Source organism: Falco punctatus, assembly GCF_963210335.1.
Source record: "Falco punctatus genome assembly, chromosome: 1".
NCBI lineage: Eukaryota > Metazoa > Chordata > Aves > Falconiformes > Falconidae > Falco > Falco punctatus.
The window spans coordinates 100,173,504-100,192,696 of NC_137580.1; the positions used below are offsets into that span (position 1 = coordinate 100,173,504).

At 43.4% G+C, this 19,193-nt stretch overlaps 1 protein-coding gene across 1 annotated transcript; it reads left to right on the plus strand.

Annotated features, from left to right (window-relative positions):
- The first annotated feature begins 1,817 nt into the window (after positions 1–1,817).
- LOC308059160 (transmembrane protein 132D-like) lies at positions 1,818–8,118 on the plus strand. Its single transcript, XM_080376102.1, is given in 4 exon segments — positions 1,818–2,091; positions 3,838–4,029; positions 6,923–8,026; positions 8,028–8,118. Coding segments are annotated over 4 exon segments (1,566 nt in total). The 5' UTR covers positions 1,818–1,893; the 3' UTR covers positions 8,100–8,118.
- Positions 8,119–19,193: the final 11,075 nt, after the last annotated feature.

Sequence of the window (19,193 nt, forward strand, 5' to 3'; positions counted from 1 at the left end):
ATAATTTTGTCCCCTACTCAGTTCTTCGTGCAGGCAGTTACCTGTTCCTCCCTGCAGTATGTGGGGCTGCACACAAAGTAGAGAAGGATAGCAGAGTCTGACTGAGCTCTGGGAAGAAGACAAGAATGCTCTGTCAGTGCCATTATACTGGGACAATCCTAGTGCTGGAGTGGGAATGAAGGACAGAAAGAAGCTGTTCTTTTATCTTAGATTCTATTGGAAATGTTTACAGCACAAAAAGCCTGCCTGGTAAAATTATGCCAAATTATACAGGCTATTAAGGGCATACTAGGTACCTATCTTGCTATTCCTAGCTGTCCCCTGAACTCAGAGCTAGTTTAAAACTTTATCCTGCCTCTTTCTCCCACTCACTTTCCCAGCATGTGGTATACTTTATAATTTGTGAAGAGGCTCATTATTTTTTTTTCCTTTCTCCTTTTTTCAGGTTTCTGATAGATGTGACTATGTCTTTGTCAATGGGAAGGAAATGAAAGGCAAAGTGAATGTCGTAGTTAATTTTACTTACCAGCATCTGAGTGCCCCTTTAGAAATGACAGTCTGGGTTCCTCGTCTCCTGCTGCAGATAGAGGTCTCTGACACAGAACTAAATCAGATCAAGGGGTGGTGAGTCCCCATCATCTCTAATAAGAGGTAGGTTTCATTAGAGGATGCTCATTACAGGCTGTGCACTTGCCAAAGACCGGTAAGAGCCAGCGAATCTGAACATGCTCATTTGGCCTTAATGCAATTCGCGTGTAAACTTGAAGGTCACTGGACATTTATTCAACAGACTCCTGCACTGGAATTAGGAGGGAAATGGAAACTGCAGGTTGCGTGATCCTACATTGGAAATAAATTCTCTTCTGTAGTGCTAAGGACTGAGGTGGAAAGAGCCAGTTGGTTGAGTTAGGCGGGATCAGCGATGAGGCAGCAGGAAGACATCAACAATGACTGGCCCTGGCAAGGCTGGTCATTCTCCAGCCTGGTTCACAGGTCCTGCCAGTTCATTTATTTATTGTCAGTGGTCACAATTAGTACGTAGTTGTTTCGTACCACTGTAGTGTACAGTGGCACTGATCCAAGACACTGATGCATGACAGCTTTAAAAATTCTGTCTGTGCCCATACATCAGTGGCATGTGAATGACAGGACAGAGCACAGATGTAGGCATATCTAGACTGTTTGTATCTGTTGCCAGTGTCACTAAGAACAAGAACAAACTGATAAAGTAGATACTTGCTATTCCCACCCGCTGTTGAAGACATCATTTATTACCAGGTATGATTCTGTGATTCTGTTAGTATCACAGCAAAGAGATGGGGATTTTGGTGCACATGTGATTTCAACCTAAATGCCATACAGAAAGAGACAATGCATGTGTGCAGATGTGCATACAAAGGAGATTTCTGTGGCAACACAAAGAATGTCCATAAAGAAAAAAGTCTTCAAAGAAAAGAAAAGGCCTTCAAGGAAAGGTCTTCAAAGTAAGGACTAATGTGAAAAATAATGAGCGATATTTGGAGTGGACAATGTGGTAGAGAAGCTAGCAGGCCAGTTGGTGATTTCAGCAGCTGTTTTGGACATCTGAGCAGCCTGGGGGCCTCAGTTATGGACAAGGGAAACACGATAGAATTGGGGGAACACCACTGATTTCAGAAATGCACTGAATGGAGCAGCATCAGCAGAGCAACAGAAGGGGGCAGAGGCCCCCTTGTTCCAGTAACTATGCTGCAGACTTACATCAGCAATAGCTCTCCTGTTGCAAGCTCTCCCAGCATCAGTTTAAATTATTTTTTTTGTTCTTGGTGTTCTACCAGACCAGCCAGGGACAGTGATGATGAGGAAGAGGATGAATGTAAGGGAAGAGGCTGTACCCTTCAGTACCAACATGCAATGGTGCAAGTCCTCACACAGTTTGTGGCCGAAGCCTCAGACTCTGGTGGCCAGCTGAGCTATTTACTGGGTTCTGACTGGCAGATTGACATTGCCGATCTGGTGAGTGACTTCATGCAGGTGGAGAAGCCAAGAATTGCTAAGCTGCAGGACGGACAGGTTTTGATTGGGCAGGAGCTCAGAATGACAACAATTCAGGTAGGGAAAATTAATTACTTACTCCTTTTCCTCCATTAACCCACCCACCACCTTGGGTACTGAGGTACTCGATGAGGTGTATAGCAGCTTCTTGCATTAGCAACAGAAGTTGGAGCTACAATTTTTGAATGGAGCAGAATTGCAGCAAGGACTGGAAGACACAGAAGAGATGGTTTCTTCTTATTATCTTGTGCCCTGAAGTAATGTAGATTGCAGTTTTAGGAAATTTAGTCCAACCTGTAATCTTGAAGGCTTTTTCTGATTGTTTTTGTCTAAGGCTTTTTTTGAACGATGAGCTAGTATATGGGCTATCACAAGGCATGCAGCTGGTGAAACAGCTTGGTCTTCTCAAAGCCTACATTGACAGAGTGAAGGGTAAAGTAAAAGTTAACTCGTGCTTCTTTGAGGAGCTGATGCTGGAATCTAAGTCCCATGGGATCAAACTCCTGCATGCCTTGCAAGCTCAAGGAGCATGTTAGAAAATATAAATGTTAGGGTATATTTCAGAAGATGCACAAAGCAATAATAATAATTGGCACTTACAAAATGATGTTAGAAGACTGACTGATTAGCGACAACTAAGCAACGTTCTCCAGCGGTGCAGATTTAGCTTCATTAGTTTCAGCCAATATGCCTGCTGTATATGTGGCTGTGCCTTAGTGTTCCCGCTCTGAAGTCACTCACCTAAACCTATGCATCATCTCACTGGCAGCTTTTCACATATAGTTCTTCCTGCAGTGCAGAGAAATGATGGCCTAGGAAATGGGGTCCCAGAAGGGGAAAAGAAGAAAAAAAAAAAAAAAAGGAAAGAAAAATAGAAGAGAGAGAGAGATATATATTAATTCAGTGATACTGTGAAGTAGAAAACATGCTAACAAGCACTGGAACAGGACAAAAAAATCAAGCTCTCTAAACCTGCTCATCACCCTAAACTGTCAGACCATAAAATAGCCACCATGCCTATGCATAACACAGGTTGTCAGGGCTGGAGAAATGGGATTTGAGATTTGTGACTTCCTGTAAAATCTATAAAGATTTTCTGAATGACTTTCCAAAGCTGTGGGACTTACAGTACTCCAACAAATGCCCACAAAACTGAGGAAATAAAAATCCAAAGAAAAAAGGTGAGAGCAAGTTAGATTTAAAGAATCCCTCTTATAAACTGGTTGAAAAATGCTCTGTACTCTATATGGATCATTAAATTCAACTTGCTTGCTAATTAGCATTTTTGAATGGCGCGTATCAGTGCACTGACCTCCATGCAATCTTTTAACCAAAACAAGTTTTCACCATCTACTTTGTATACAGTACCATGAGTGGTTATTATAGTACTACATTAGCCTTTCTTTCTATAGGATAAAAATAAATGCTGTTTATTCGATGGATTTTATAGAAATCTACAGACTGCATTATATATATATGCTACCTAAAAATGATCATTAATAAAATAATTGCATTTCACATAAAGATTATATTTACAAATAGTTAATACACCTGAAGCAGATGTGGTTAGCCTGTCACAGAGGTGAATGGCATACCTGATCACAATTACACTGGTAAAAGATTTTAGAAGCACCCTCTTATTACAGAAGAATTATAAAATATGACTAGCCTTTTTTTAATCTGCTAAGATTAATTTCACCCATCAACATAAATATCACTTATCTGTATTACGGTGGCTTCGTGTAGCTGTTTTGCTTTGTACTATGCAAAATGGCTGTTGCTAACTTCAGTTTTTCTTTTCAGATCTTGTCCCCCCTTTCAGATGCTATCTTGGCCGAGAAGACAGTGACAGTTCTGGATGAGAAGGTGACAATAACTGACCTGGGGGTGCAGCTGGTGACTGGATTGTCGCTTTCCCTGCAGCTTAGTCCAGGAAGCAATAAGGCCATCTTTGCTACAGCAGTAGCACAAGAGCTGCTCCGGTCTCCGAAGCAGGTATTATTGCCCACATGTACTGTGTTGTGGAAGGATACCACTCTGGTTCATGACATGTGGCCCTACTAGCTGATGGAATCAAGCGGATTTTTATTAGTAATATGCTGATAATACATTTTCTTTATGGCACTTTTTTTCTGAAGGCCACCACCAGGTGCCCTAACAGAAAACCAAATTGCTCATAAACATGGCACTGTGTCTAAACTACTCGTCAACAAACAGACATACTCCATCTGTCGTGGCTGCATCCTGTAAATAACACATGCAACCCAACGATGCATTGTAACTAAGCAGCAGCAGTCCCCTTACACACACCCATCCACAACCCATCCCTTTCTGTCCCATCCAGCACCTACTAGATCACAGGACATATTGCCAACCAGGTTGCCAAGTTCAGCCTACCACCACAGGTATCCAAATCAACCCTTTAAGTCTATCTGTAAAGGAGAAAGGGTTTTGCGTTATGCCAAACAGTTGTTCCTTTATTTAACTTTCTGTGAGCATTTTAAGCGGTTGGGGAACATCCCTTTCATTCTGATTCATTACTAGAATATGAATCAGCATCAGTGACTCATTTCCTGATTCATGATTTCATGAACCAAATCTTCCCCCCCACCCCCATTATTCTTAGTCCTGTATTGGGGAATCAACAGTTACCAAGGGCTTTTGGACTTTGTCTTGTCCTCATCAGTCCGTGCTTGATATTTGTCTCTGTGTTTCTGTCTACATTTGAAATTTAAACTTCTTTTTTCAACCAAAATCCATCAGTCTTGGTCTTACAACAAGGATGCACTGGGCTCTTCACACTTAACCATGTTCTGAGCTGTAAAGGTAAATGGTCGGGACGTGCACTTTTACAAGCTGGCCAACTGTTGAGATGCTTTACTTCATCATAGGGTCTTACCCCTGGGATGCAAGATGAGAAATAATGCGGTACCACTGTCTTTATGGAGTGATCAAAATCAGGCTCCCATAGTCTTCCTGGAGTTCAGAAATCAATACCGGGCAGCAAGAAATAAGGCCAGTGAGCTAATCCATTGCTGACATGGGGAGTTAAACAAACTATCTTGAAATCAGCCCAAAAGCTGGTGGTGCTGGCATTTAGTTCCCATATGCTGCCCAGCACTGGCATTTCAGCATTTCAGTTCCCAGAAATGGAGTCTAGATGAGTACCCCTCTCAATGCGGGGGTACAGTCAGAACAACATTGGATCACCATTAAACCAGTGAGGAAGGTGTGCATGCTCCAGCCTTAAAGGACTGATACCATTGTGAAAGGCATCTGATTCCTTCCATTGCTTAGTACGTGATTTTTGAGGACAATCTCTATAAGCAAAGCATTGCAAAATTATTTCATGATGATGCAGGTTTAAGCAACATGGTGGGAGGGTGAGAGCTGATGACATAAATTCTATGCGGCCTTCAAGAAACATCCAAAGATTAATAAATACAAAGCCAGGATTTATGATTGTGTCAGCAAAGTCTTAGGGCTCTGTCCTGAGACAGAAGCAAATCTCCCATTGAAGCATGGGGAGCTTTATGGCTGTAAGGATTTCAGAATCAGGCCAGCAGATTATGCATGATACAATCCAAAAAGATGGGAGGCTTATTCTCCGTGATCTGAACAGGTGAATGACTATGTGCTAGAAACAATTTAAAAGATAATCATATGTATTTATTCTCTGTTTATATGTTGAATTAGAATGTAAATATCATCTGTTTGAAAAACTACTTATTTAAAGAAACAAGACTTTTAGAATCACACTTCCCGCAAGTACAGTTATTAATCTGTTGGTTGGGTGTTTGTCTGTCTGTCAGGCTTTCTCTCAGAGCCGAGTGATCCCAACTCTTACCATGCAAGAGCTCACCTTATTTTAGATAGCAAAGAATCTGCTCATCCAGCCAGGAGTCTGTCTGGTGTGGATTCTTCAGTGTCTAATATGCTGCAAAGATGCCAGCAGAAACAGAGCAAGTCAGACCATCAGAAACAGGAATTAGATTCCAGGAGAGCAATCTGAATTTTGTCTGTAAATGATTGATGTGTGAATGCCAAGATTTTTTCAGGTAGCACAATTTTCAAGAGCCATTTGAGAGTCCTTAGAGGACATGACTTTCAGAAATGGGCAAGCACTGAAAATCTAAGAATACTTTAAAATATTTCAAGTTAGAAACCAAAAGTCAAAATTCCCAGGAATGTTGCATCATTACACACATGCAAGTACAGAATTAGTACTCAGGTGTGACCCATTTACATTCAGTAAGCTTCCATGCATTCTGAAGTATACAGTCTGCATTGCTGTGACATGAGATTAAATGTTTATTATTGTCTTGCTTTTAATTGCTAACAAGCATGAAAATTACCCTGGCTGTTTCCTAAAGAAGGAACTGATTGGTTTTCTCTGGTTGTACAAAATGCATATTGAAATTGAGAGCCAAAAATCAAGGACTGGAGGTGTGAAGCCATGTATGGACCAACTTGCTATAGCGGGTATTTTTTAACATGTGTTGTCTGTAACAAGAGTAGCCTTTGTATTATAGTCAGTTTAGAAATCATGTTGTTGGGTTTTTTTCATTGAAGTATACAACAATAAGTGATCTTAGTCACTAGTAATGCTTTCTGATATGCAATTTATTATGGTCCGAAAGTAGATTCTGCAGAGCCCAGGGGATACACCTCCTTTAAGGACCTTTGGGGGAACAAATCTTACTATCAGTGGGTGTTTTAAACTAGTATTTCTCTGTATCTTGGCAAGATACTAATTTTATTGCTCTCCCTTTTATTTCTTTTCTGGTTATAAATGGTATATGGATCTCGTGAGGAGAATGGAGTAGACCAAGACAGAATATATTTCCCTCAATGTTCTTTCTGAGTGTATTTGTTTTATGTATTACAGGAAGCAGCCATGAGCTGCTGGATCCAGTTCAGTGATGGATCCGTCATGCCCCTGGATATTTTTGACTCCAAAGACTTCTCCTTGTCAGTTACATCTCTGGATGAGAAGGTAATTTCCATTCACCATGACCCCAAGTGGCCTGTGATTGCTGCTGAGACAGAAGGCCAGGGGACACTGGTGAAGGTAGAGATGGTGATCAGTGAGTCATGCCAGAAATCCAAAAGAAAGAGCATCCTAGCTGTTGGAAGTGGTAGCATTAGAGTCAAGTTTGGACAGGGTGATGCTAATGCTAACATCAGTGACAGTAAACACAGGGGTGCTGGTGTCCACCTAGATAATCGTGCCAGTGACTGGCATCAAAAAAACAGTTTGCAGGAAAGACCTGGGCTAGATGGCCAGTACTACAGCTCCTCAATGGGCCTTGAGCGAGGCAAAGGAACCACCACTCAAAGGTCTATTTTAAACAAAAAAGAAGACAGAGAAAGCCTCCTGGATGATGACAGTCACCTGCAGAACATCCCAATAGACTTCACTAGTTTCCCTGCACAGGTGGATCTGCCAAGAAACAATGGAGATTTTGAAGAGAATGACCTAGTCCAGGCGCCTAGGGGACTGAGCGATCTGGAGGTAGGAATGTATGCTCTTCTGGGAGTCTTTTGCCTGGCAATTCTGGTCTTCCTTATCAATTGTGTCGCTTTTGCTTTGAAGTACAGAAACAAACAAGCTCCCTTTGAAGAGCAAGAAGGCATGAGCCACTCTTGTGACTGGGTTGGGCTAAGCAACAGGACAGAACCTCTGGAGAATCACGTGAATTTCTCAACCCAACAGGATGAACGTATCACAGCCATTGACAGAGGAGTGGACTACGAAGAGAGCAAATATCTCCTCAACACAAATGCCCCCCAAAATATTAATGGACAGTCTTTTAGGTCTACTGAGTCCACGTTTACTGAAGGGAAAGAACAGAAAAGTGAACCAACTACTTTTCCTACCTCTAAGAGGAAACGGGTTAAATTCACCACCTTTACCACCATCTCCTCTGATGATGGGTGTCCAACTGTCAACTCGATCTTGATGAGGAGTGAGGATGACATTAAATGGGTCCTGCCAGGATATGGACCTGGGGGAGTGCAAAGAGCGTAAAAACTATATGGAGAGATTACATGAAAATGTGTAATGAGACACAAAAGACCTTTTTGGTTGGTTCGTTCGTTTGTTTGTTTTTCACTCACCTTCTGCCTTTAATTTCGGGTAGTGGGGCAAAACACTGTATTGAAAACAAGAATCAGCTAGTGAATACTAACTCAATGGAGCCCCAAGAAGCCATCCAAAAGCAGCTGGGAGAGCAGAGATCCTGGACAGCTCTTAAAAGTCAAGTCTTCTCTGTGCTCAGAGTTGGAAGTGAGAGATGTGTGTAGCTTTTTGATGCATGATAACATGGAAAAAAAACCCAACTTAGCAAAATAATATGGTTGCATTCTGTGAGCTTTCCCAGGAGATCAATAAATATAACAAACTCCAGTGCAGTGTGGATATTACAAAGTTCGCACAGCTGTACTGTTCAATATTGCAAGGTTTAGTTAAAAGCAAAAATGGTGTCAGAATAAATAGATCCATGAAGAGAGCTTATCACTCAATCCATAGGCAGAGAATATGCCTCCAAGAACATTAATTTAAAGCTGACAAAACCCAACAGTGTTAGCAAAGAGCTCCCAGAGCTGAAAAGTCACGAGTTTCCAAAGATTCTGGAGGGGGGGGGACAAGGAGTAACAGGGCTGTTGACTAACCAGCATGTTTGCCTCCCAAGCACTGAGAATAGATAAATACACACAGTTAAGACTGAAACTCTCTTTTTAAGTAGATGCCAAGGTAATAAATTTTGCCAGCCAATTTTCAGTATTTCATAATTTGTAAAATAGGAGAAGGTGTAATCTAGACTTAGAATATCACTCATATAAAGGAAGGTCTGTTCTGGAAAGTTTGAGAGAGCAAGCTATTTTTAAAAGTCCACTTTGATTGTCCTGTTTCAGATTTGTATTCCCAGCCATTTCCCTGGAGCAATACCCATTTGGTAACCTGAGGGCACTTACGAGCATCAGTCAACCTCGGAAGCATGTGGTTTCCTCCTTCCCTTCCATGCGCACTCGCTTCTCTACGGTGTGCTGTTGCCAAGCGCAGATACGGTTGGTACCACGCTGTTACTTGCTTTACATGCTGTCAATTACCAAACTTGGCCACTCTCTTGGGTAAGTGTAACTTGTGCTGAACTCAGACACCAACAGCACCTGCCTCTTCGTCTGTCCCCTTCCCTGGGAGAAGTCAAGTTTTTCAGGTCCTTCTGCTTGTGCTTCTCTAGACCCCTACTCAACACGTTTAGAGGGCATTTGAAGGTCACAGGAATGCTGCACATTCAGCATTGAAACCTGAACAGCTAAATGCGGTGGATAACTTTTTTTTTTTCTCCCAGAGGTGATGATTATCTTTTGTTTTCCCCTGATAAGGATGTACATACGGTAGGATTTCAGAGATTATCCTTTGAATCCGTTGTGCCCTCCAGCCCTAAAACCATGACATTTTTTGTGAGGTCCAAAAGCAATCTCCAACGACCAGTGGCAAAGTGCCAAAGCAGTAACTAAAATCCAGCCTGTATTTGAAGTTTTCCTGTATTTTCCAGAGTGAGTCCTCGCCCTTCTTTTATTAGTAAGTCTCTTTCTGTCATTGCATCTAGGTTGCTGAGTTTAATACACATCCGCCCTCCCACAAACACTTAGATTGAATCCCTCTATATTTAGAATGTACTGTAGATTGTAAGAATGTAATATATATATTTATAAACATGCCAGCTGTGAATAAAATTTGCATTTTAGTGGTTTCATCTTTTTTCCTACTCTGAATGCCTCTTCCCTTGTACTGTCTGAACGTTTATCCTAAAAGAGACTGGCAGCAATATGGAGACTTGACCTTTGATGGAATGCTGAATTAAGGCTTAGGGCACCATCTAGTCTCAAAAGTTTTACGTTGTGCAATGTTAGGGGGAGAAGGTAAAACATCAACAACATGTTTTGCTACAGATGTATTTGCACCAAGTCACCCTTCCAAGATTTGAAACTATTTGCAAATAAATCCACATGCATATTTCTAACCTGAAAGCCTGTTATATTTCTGATTTTGGAGCTGTTGGGAAGATCTGCATTTGGCTAAATACGTTTTAAACACACTTTAAAAAAAGTAAGTTGGTGTGAATAAAGTGTGCCCAAAATTTTGGATAGCAATATTTGCACATCAGATGGTTTTTGCTTTTTTTCAGTACCTCTCATCATGGCCTGGACTACTCCTGTGCAAGCTCAAGGACAAAGTGCAACAGTAAGGACAGCTGCAGCGCAGGGCCCAGACTAGCTCTGGATGAGCGCTCAGGTGAGGGAAGCAGCCTTGGTGGTGTATCAAAGCACAAGCAGCCTCCCAGCAGTTTCAACGGTGGTCTAGCCCCCTCTTTTGGGTGTTTTTTACACATCGCTACATTGTATTCACAGAGTTACCCTCAGCGATGTGGAGGTCAGGGTAAAAGTGGCCAAATCTCAGCAGGCAGTCTGTGCAGATCAGATGTGTGCATGCAGGAAAGATTGTCTTGCAAAAGTGTCACTGCACGGCCAGTCTTTCTCCTTCAGAAAGAGCAGGCACAAGCCGTGCTGGGAGGAGGCTGTCAGAATTGCTTTACCAGTGAGTTGCTATGGTAAACCCAGATTTCTGCATTAGCTGCCTCTGGGGAACATGAATAACTAACAGCAAGTTCATCTGGTAGCACAATCCGCCAAAATAAGCTAGGACAAAACAGCCACCAGCTATGATGCTAAGGGTACTGACATTCAGATTCATGCCTTTCTGCTTGCTCAGAGATCCCTGCTGTCTTCCACAGCTGTAGCTTGCTATTATCCATGGAGGACTATAATTAATAGTATGGAGTGCTCTGAGCCAGATGGATTCCTTATTGACATGGAGAACACCAAGGTTAAGTGATTTGCCCAAAGTTACAGAAAATCTATGGCAAAACCAGGGCATAGAGACATCACTTCTCCCCACCCCTCCTTTAATGTTTCAGTCACTGAGCATCCTGAGCTCTGCTCAAGGAGAAGCCAGAGTGGATTGTGGCCATCTGTATACAAGCAAACACTCTTAACTAATCTCCTAGTAGCACAATAAATCAACTTCCTATAGAAATTTTTTTAATGTATCTGTTGGGGTGTGGGTATGTTCACTTTTTTCACAGTGCAGGGCCCATATTTTTGAGTGAGTTTCTGCATCATGGAGTATCTTGAGAGGGAAAGCTTGTGTTTCAGGCAATCATATGAGATGCCCATTTGGCACTTGAAGGGGGCTACATTCTGTTCCCCTTCATAAAAACAGTGATGGTGTTTAGATGCTGCATGCGTATAACATTTTGCTGCGGCTCCCACTGGCAATCTCTTGAGCCTGATAAGGAGCCCTGCTAATAGCGATAGGTCTTCTCTGTGTGTTAATTAATTTTTTTTTTTTTTTGCTGTTGCCTTCTTATGTTCGTGTTTAAGTCTCTTTTCATGTGAGTAGCTAGACCGATACAGGCATGTTAACAGAAGAGAATATAGCTGATGCAGTTTGGCTTTTCTTTATGTATTAATACAATCAGGAGTAGAAACTCGATTGTCCTATAAATCAGGTAAGCTGGTTCTTTACTGTCTTCCTTCATTTTAAAAGCTTCCCCTTCAGCAGTCTAAAATATGTAGTGGTTTACACCAAGCTGCATTAATACACCAGGGAATTCAAAGTCTGAGCAACGCAGCTAAATAATTGTTTTGAAACAATAGTTCTACAGAGTTAAGTGACTTGAAAAAACAGAATAGGTTTTAAATCGATGTGCAGCCTGCACTAAGTAGCTCTAGAAACTACTTTCACACCTCATTTCCATGACAAATGAGATGTAAATGAAATGAGCACACTGGAAACACTTCTGCTCAGTGTATGCTCAGCTTCTCTAAGACTGGCTGCTCTCATTCCCCTGTGGTCTGAGGGGCTGCTTCATTGGGGAAGATCCTTAGTGAGAGCTAAAGACTCATGTACTACAACTTCCAAGTGTTTCAGGTGTGTCACTTAGGAGAGAGTGTTGGTTGGGCTCACGTATGTATTGATCAAGCAGAGTCCAGTAAGCATCACTGAGGAATTAACTCATGCAAGGAGCTATTGCTGCCAAATATTGTGTTTAGGACACGGCACAAGCATTTAAAAAAACCCCCAACCTCTCAGAGATGAATTTATTTAGTCCTTGAAAGCCCAGGAACTCTGTCACATCATTCTGTATGTTTATCATAGTACTATATCCGATCCATGCACAGCATTAGAGCACTGCAGCAACACATGCTAACTGCGTATGGTACAATGCCTACCATAGAAAATCAGTTCTACCAGCCCACACTGTCAGAAGTACAGTGTGTAGAGGAATGAAGGCAGAGGGTTGATTGACACGGATGATGTGCAGCTGTAGCTCATTCCTGCTAAGTAGTTAAATAGCCCTGAGGAGTGTAGGAGAGGTGGCTGGATGGAGGAGGAGCAGTGTAGTCTGGTCTCTGGAGGAAGGAGAGACAGATGTGCAGTAGAATCTGGCTGATGATAAAGCCTTGTTGCAGCCTGATAGCTTGTTTATGCTGCAACAACAGCGTACCTGTCTTGTAGTAGGAGAGTTTTGTGTCCTGCAGGAGAGTTACATGGTGCCAACCTGAGCTCCTTACACAGGGGCAGCAGAACTAACTGTTCTTCGCTGCCACGTCTGGCCTCAGAATGAGCTGCCTCCTGGGGACAGGTAGGAGACCAGGAGAGCTCTAAAACAAGGTAGGATACCACTTGCAAAGTGCTGAGGAGATGGGATTGGTGCTTTGCTTCCAGTTAATTTCTCACTGTTTGAAAACTCGTAGGAGGGGCTGCTTATGCACTTAACATCAGGCATATGTTTAAGCACTTTTCTGAATGGATGTTTGGTCTCCAACAGCCATCATCTTCCTCGTGCATAAATAATGCCTCTTTCCTGTGACATTAGTGAGTGTACTGGTTGGCGGCTTAGTGAGAACTTTAATAGATGAAGTTCAAAAATGGCAGCAATAATGGCCTGAGAAGAGCAGAGCACAGCACCTGCTATATTGTGCCTGTAATCAGGAGTGTTAGGAGGGCCAGGGTTACATGAGTCAAGCAAGTATGCCTGAAACTGTATAATTTTCAACCTTTTTGCTGATTTGATATGAAGACCTCTGTCAACGAATCCTTCATTATGCAGACTTCCTGCTCCAGCTCTGGAAGGAACAGCAAATTAAGCAGCCCACATATGTAATATTAATGGCTGGAGAAGCAGCACTGCTACTCTGTTTGTATGTACTGCTAATGCTCATTAAAAAATTCCTGTCACATTGGAAGGATGGCTGGTAGATTACATACGACAAGTTCATGCATCTGTCTCCTTAAGACAGCCCCCAGAGCCTGGAGGGACATGTTCAGTACTGAACCACATTTGTTTGCACCATCTACCAGAACTCACTTGCTCCTTGTTTTGGTGGGTGCAAATGAGGCCACCTGTTGAATTCCCCTTCTGCAATCACAGACACTTCTCTAACTCTGATGCTGTGCCAGCACACCGACAGTGGCTGGATATTACCTATTTGGTTCCTGAATTCAGTGGCAGAACTCAAACCAGTATTACGAGCACAGAAATTTTGCAATTTTCAAGTGTAACAGAGACTCTGCTTATTCATGTTCAGACCTTTGTTCCTAATAATTAAACTAGCGCTTTCTACAGTCAGTTAATATATTAATGACCTAAAAACCAGAGAGGTTCACTGTTCAGCCCAGATGACAGGAGACTGCAAAGATGATTTAAGAGTCCCATTTTCAATATTTCGCTCAGTAAGCACAGATGAACAGAACGGAGGAGAAATAAGGATAGAAGTAAGGCAGCTATACTCTCCATGAGCACTGCTTTCTTTAGCACATGCTGGATGTGTCTAGCCGCCTGTAGCAGAAGCATGGGTGCAGTGGTAGCTACAGATTTTCACTGCAGCTTATCCCCCATCTGCTCCTGCATATTAGCATCTTGGCCTGCTTATACAGAGGCCAGTTCCAGGAGCTGGTCCTGGGAGCCCCAGCTGCATCCCTGTGTGGCCGTGCTCAGGAGAAAAGCACAGAGCAACTTTCTTTCAGTGAGCCATCAAAATCACAAGTTTTCTCTGAGCAGCTCACCCCTTGTGCTATGCCATGAGGCCCCACTGCAGAACTGACAGGTATCACCCACCAATTGCCTCTGCCTGTGTGAGCGTTCAGGGCTGCCCAACCTCTTCGGTATCTCACTGGGTATTAATGGAGAAGTGTGGGCTTAAGAGCAGGTGCTAAGTGGGTCCCCAAGAGCTTTAGTTCTTCTCCCAGCACTGACAATCCATGTGCCTCTGCTTCCTCTATTGCGCCTTCTGGATTGTTTGCTTAGATTAAAGTCTGCAGGACTGTGCCCTGCCTGTGCTGCTGCACAAGCAGGGCCATGTTGTTTGGTGGAAAGTGCTATTGCACAATCCCATGTGCCCCTGTTTCTCCAGCAAATCCTTTGTCTGACTGACTGCAGACACCCATTTTCCATCTTGTTGTCATCAAGCCAAAAACCCAAATCACTGTGCTCCTCTCTGCCATTAATAATTTTTGCAGGGTATTTTTCTCAGTCCTCCCTCTCAGGCCTCATCAATACCTTTGCTCTTAGTGTTTGGCATTCCATTCTGTTCTGCCAGTCAGAATATCAAGGTCAAATCAATTGCTTTTGTGTTTCTCCCTTAAATAAATAGTGTCAGGCTGCCATGTCCTAACACAAAATATTTTGTAATATTGAAAAATCCCAAGTATTGATTAGACCTAGTTCTGTACCTAGCTCTCTGCACAGGCTTGATGGTAGCTTTAATACAGCACTCAATAACGTGTCTTTTGCAAGACCAATTCATACAGCCTAAAGAGGCATTTTTGGCAGGCTGCAGGTGCAAGCTCAGAAATACTTTTTTCATTACACTGCATAGCCCCCACACAGTCATGCCGGCCCCTGAAGAGCCAAGAGGATTTTTTTGTTTTGTTCCCTGGTCTAGTATAGCACCAGTGTCCCCCACTCCTAAAGCATCAGTGATGAGGGACTGTAACTGAAGAGGATGCTCTTCCAACCTAATTATAATGATTTGTGAGGCTACTGGGAATGATGGCTGCAAAGCAACAGCAGACAGAGAGGACAGACAGACAATCTGAGCACCATTACTCAAATCAGGTCTTAACCCAGGGGAATTTCAAGGTTTTGAAGCAAGAGATGTGCCAGAGTGCAGAAAAATTTGCTAACAGCTGAATTGCGCTGCTTTGATGCTCCTAAAAACATAACATTACCCTCTCCTCTTTGGAGTCACGCCCTTACATCTTGAAAGCCTGGCTCAGCTTCTCATCACTACCCCCCAGCAATGGCCTGGGCTATGAATGGCCTCTCCTCCATGTGGGACATAGGCTTGGAAGCTCTGTAGAGGATGGAGAAAAAGAAAGTGGCAGAGGGGGGGAAAGGAGCAAAAGGGGACTTAGCTAAGCTGGGACAAGGGAGGCCTGACCTGTTGGGAAGGGGAACAGCAATAAACACTGCCATTTCTGGGCTTCAGGGGGTGTCAACAGCCTGTCTGTGTACTGCAGAGTGCCCAGCTACCCCTGAAAGCAGACCTGAGCTGTCAGGAGCAGTGCGGTCTGTAGTAGGATTTGCAGGGCTCTGGGTTTCACCAGCTCAGCCTGGGAGGGCCTGGGCTGTGCCTCACCTGCCTTCTGCCTGCCTCAGCCCAGCCTGGGCTGGCTCGGGCTCCCACCAGCACAGTACGTGTCCTTGGTGAAAGGTTGCTGGTTTAATCACGAGCTCCTGGTCTGCTCCCAATGGGGCTGGTGTTGGGCGTATATAATGCGGTTGCAAAGCACGAATCTCTGAAGGAAATGCCTCACTCATTAGTCTTACCTGCTGCTTTGGCTTTGGATGGAAGCAAAGGGTGGGAGATTATAATTTTGTATTATAGGCCAGAAGGAAGCCTTAAACAATACATACTCATGTGTTTGTATGTATATATACATATATGTATGCCTTACATGTATGCGAAATAGACTTATACTGTACCTGTTTCTAGCCGTAATTCATAATTTTCTTACTACAAACTTACCCATCCTCATCTTAATATTTTCATTTACCATACTTTGAAGAGCTAGAAATACCTTGTCAGATTGAGACAGCTCTTGAGAAGTTTAATTTTCCTAATGCTTGTTGGAAATCCCCTTTCTGAATCTGCAGGAATGTTAAGGTTCTTAGTATGAGCTGTGCAGAGAGGGAATTTGCAAGTAAAGCTGTCAGTGAATTGCAATTGGGTTAGGAGAGGCTTGACGAACAGCACCGATGGGTGCAGGATCTGTCTCCTGAGGTGGGAAGGACACTTGTTGAGCCTGCTGTGGTGGCAGAGCTGGGGGGGTGGGGTGGGGCGTAGGGTAAGCGCCAGCCACTTGTTTTCTCTCTGTCAGACCTACAGGGAAATAGAGAAAATTAGAGCAGCAGCACACGGGGCATTTACAAGCAAAGGTAACAGTGGTAATGGCTTTTGCTGCTGATTCCCCACCTGTATGTAGAAGACAGGAGATACAAACACACCTATTTACTGGCACTGAAAAACGAACTACAGTCCCTCGCAGCTTTTAGTGTTTTCATAGATGCAACAGATCAGTCTCATGAATTATTTTGTTTTTTCTTTTTAATGCTCCAAGTGCTTGTGATCTGAGAAGAGACTGATGTAACACAGCCTCTCCATTTGCTCGGGTCCTGCTGTTTACCTGGCATTGCAAAATTTGTCAGAGCTGCTAGGGATGTCGGGGAGTGTTCCTCCCAGGTGTGGCTTGCAAATTGCTCCAAGGGAAGGGGTAGACTTTGGCTCAGCTGTTCAAACTCTCCATTGACAGGATGGATGTTAAAGAAACGAGTTTGTACAATGGAGCTCAAAAAATGAACCCACTACAATTCTTCCCAGGTTATTTTTTTCCTAGGATTTCTATCCTGCCTCCTCAGAACAACAGTCCACACAATATTTAAGATGCAAAATCATAAGGGCTCCCGTGCGCTGGTTGTTTGGCTAAGTTTTAAGCAGCTTTACAAGATTACTTGTGTCCTTCCTTCCCTTTCCTCCCAGCTCTCCTCATACACCTTGTCATTATGGCACAGTGAAGGCAGCAGCCTCCAGCTGCCCCAGCACACACTTCTGAAAGGGGAAACTCATGGTAACTCCTAGAGGGGCTTCACAGATGTAGACTGACGATGCTGGGGAGCAGCAAAGCATCAACTGACGTGATCTTTCAGAGACTGGGGGTTCTGATAGTGATAATGTGGGAACCTGATAGTGTCAGACCTAATAAGCAGCATTTAACTCAGCCACAGGGTGCTCTCCACACCAGTTTAGATTTGGAGGAATGCGCAATGTGTTTTCAGCTCTTCAGTCCCTGTTATGAACAGCTATAACGTTATAAGGACTTACACTACTGAATGATTTCCTTTCCCATATGTGAATAACCCCGTGTGTGTGAAGTCCCTGTGGTCCAGTCTGTCTGTGTTTGCACCAAGGCGGCGCACAGCTGTGTCAGTCACAAGTGGCATCGCTTCTGGTGTGGGCAAGACCCAAGCGATCAGATCTTGCAGGTTTTTGGAACTCCTGTCACACTGCAAGGAGTCCAGCCTCCCGTTTGGGGGTGCTGCTAGAAACCCTGCCGTTGTGAGCAGGGTATTACAGTGTAAAACAGCAGCAGCTAGAAGAAGTGAGGAAACAAATGCAAAGTAATTCCAAAAAGATTCAGAAAGAGCAGTCAATTAAGCCAAAACTTTTCAGGGTTAAGAAGTGTTCAGTCCATGTAAGTGGAGAGAGAGTGATGGGCAGGAGCCTCCATGAAGCCTAGCTGTGCTGCAGAGAAGCCCATGCTGCTCCTTGAATTATGCCACAGAGAATGCTTTCTGGCAATTCAACATTAAAATGTCAGAACATTGTGATTCTGGGGGCATCCACAGCTGATGGAGTGTATGTCAGCTGCTTGGGAATTAAGAGTCCGGACTTCTGTGGATGGTTGTCTGGATAAAAAGCAATAAATACAACACCACCAAGAACAAATAAATACATTGGATCTATGGGGCTGTGGTGGTGTCTTGAGCATTGTCTTGGCCAGGACACTCAGGAGTGAACTATGTCTCCAGATTAGGCTCTGGCTCTGCAACCACATGTGCTTTTCAATGTAGGTACATGTAGAGGAATGAAGCTGGGTTAATTAGCATTGATAATACACAACTGTGGGCTGGCTTCAGGGGTGGCAGGTTGGCCAGTGTAGATAAGATGCAGCTGTGGCTGGTTAAGTGGTTGGGCAGCCAATGAAGAGAGAGCAGCCAAGGAAGAGAGAGGAGGAAAAAGCAGAGAGAAGAGAGAGAGCATGTGAGTGCCCTGGATGAGGAGAGACTAGAAGACAGCAGAGGGGCTGGCATGAAGAGTGTGCTGGTATGTGATGGTAAAAGACCTTGTTGCAGCTTGATAGTTTGGAGAGTGCTGCGACAGGTACATAGTTAAGCTTCTTGCAGTAATAGAGCTAGTCCTATGTTTACCCATCCTGTATAAACAGATAGTAGGTTTCATCCATTTGTCCTTATATTTATCTTTACTGTTCATCATCTAAAGCCAAAATACCCAAGGAAAGGTATGTACTTGTTTGGACTGGAAGATAAATAGCAATCTGGAGGTAACGCTAGGCTTCAATGAATTCAAAACACAACGCTATAATTTTATTGCTGGAGAATATGCTTTCTTGGACTGTCCCTGGGAGTAAAGAGTTGCAGTGGAGGAGTCAGGCTCTTAACTCTTGTAGCAGTTAAGCCAGTGGGCCTCAAGCAGACCCACAGAGGTGAGGAAGGAGACCTCAGGCCAGTCCAAAAGGAGCTGCTTCAAGCAATATTCTTGTGAACCTTTGGGACAACTACTACTACAAACGTGAGACAGAAAGAACTAATTGTGATGGGAGAGGTGAAGGCTGTTTATTATTTTCTGTGATAGTAGCGCTAATAAAAAATTGTGATTTCCATATGTTTTCTTACAGGTTTGCTTGGGCTCCCTGGCCCTCCTGAGCCTGTGCATCTTTTACCCTCACCAAGCTGTGATCACACTGATTTGTGCCCAGAACATCTTTCATCCACGTGCTCTGAGCT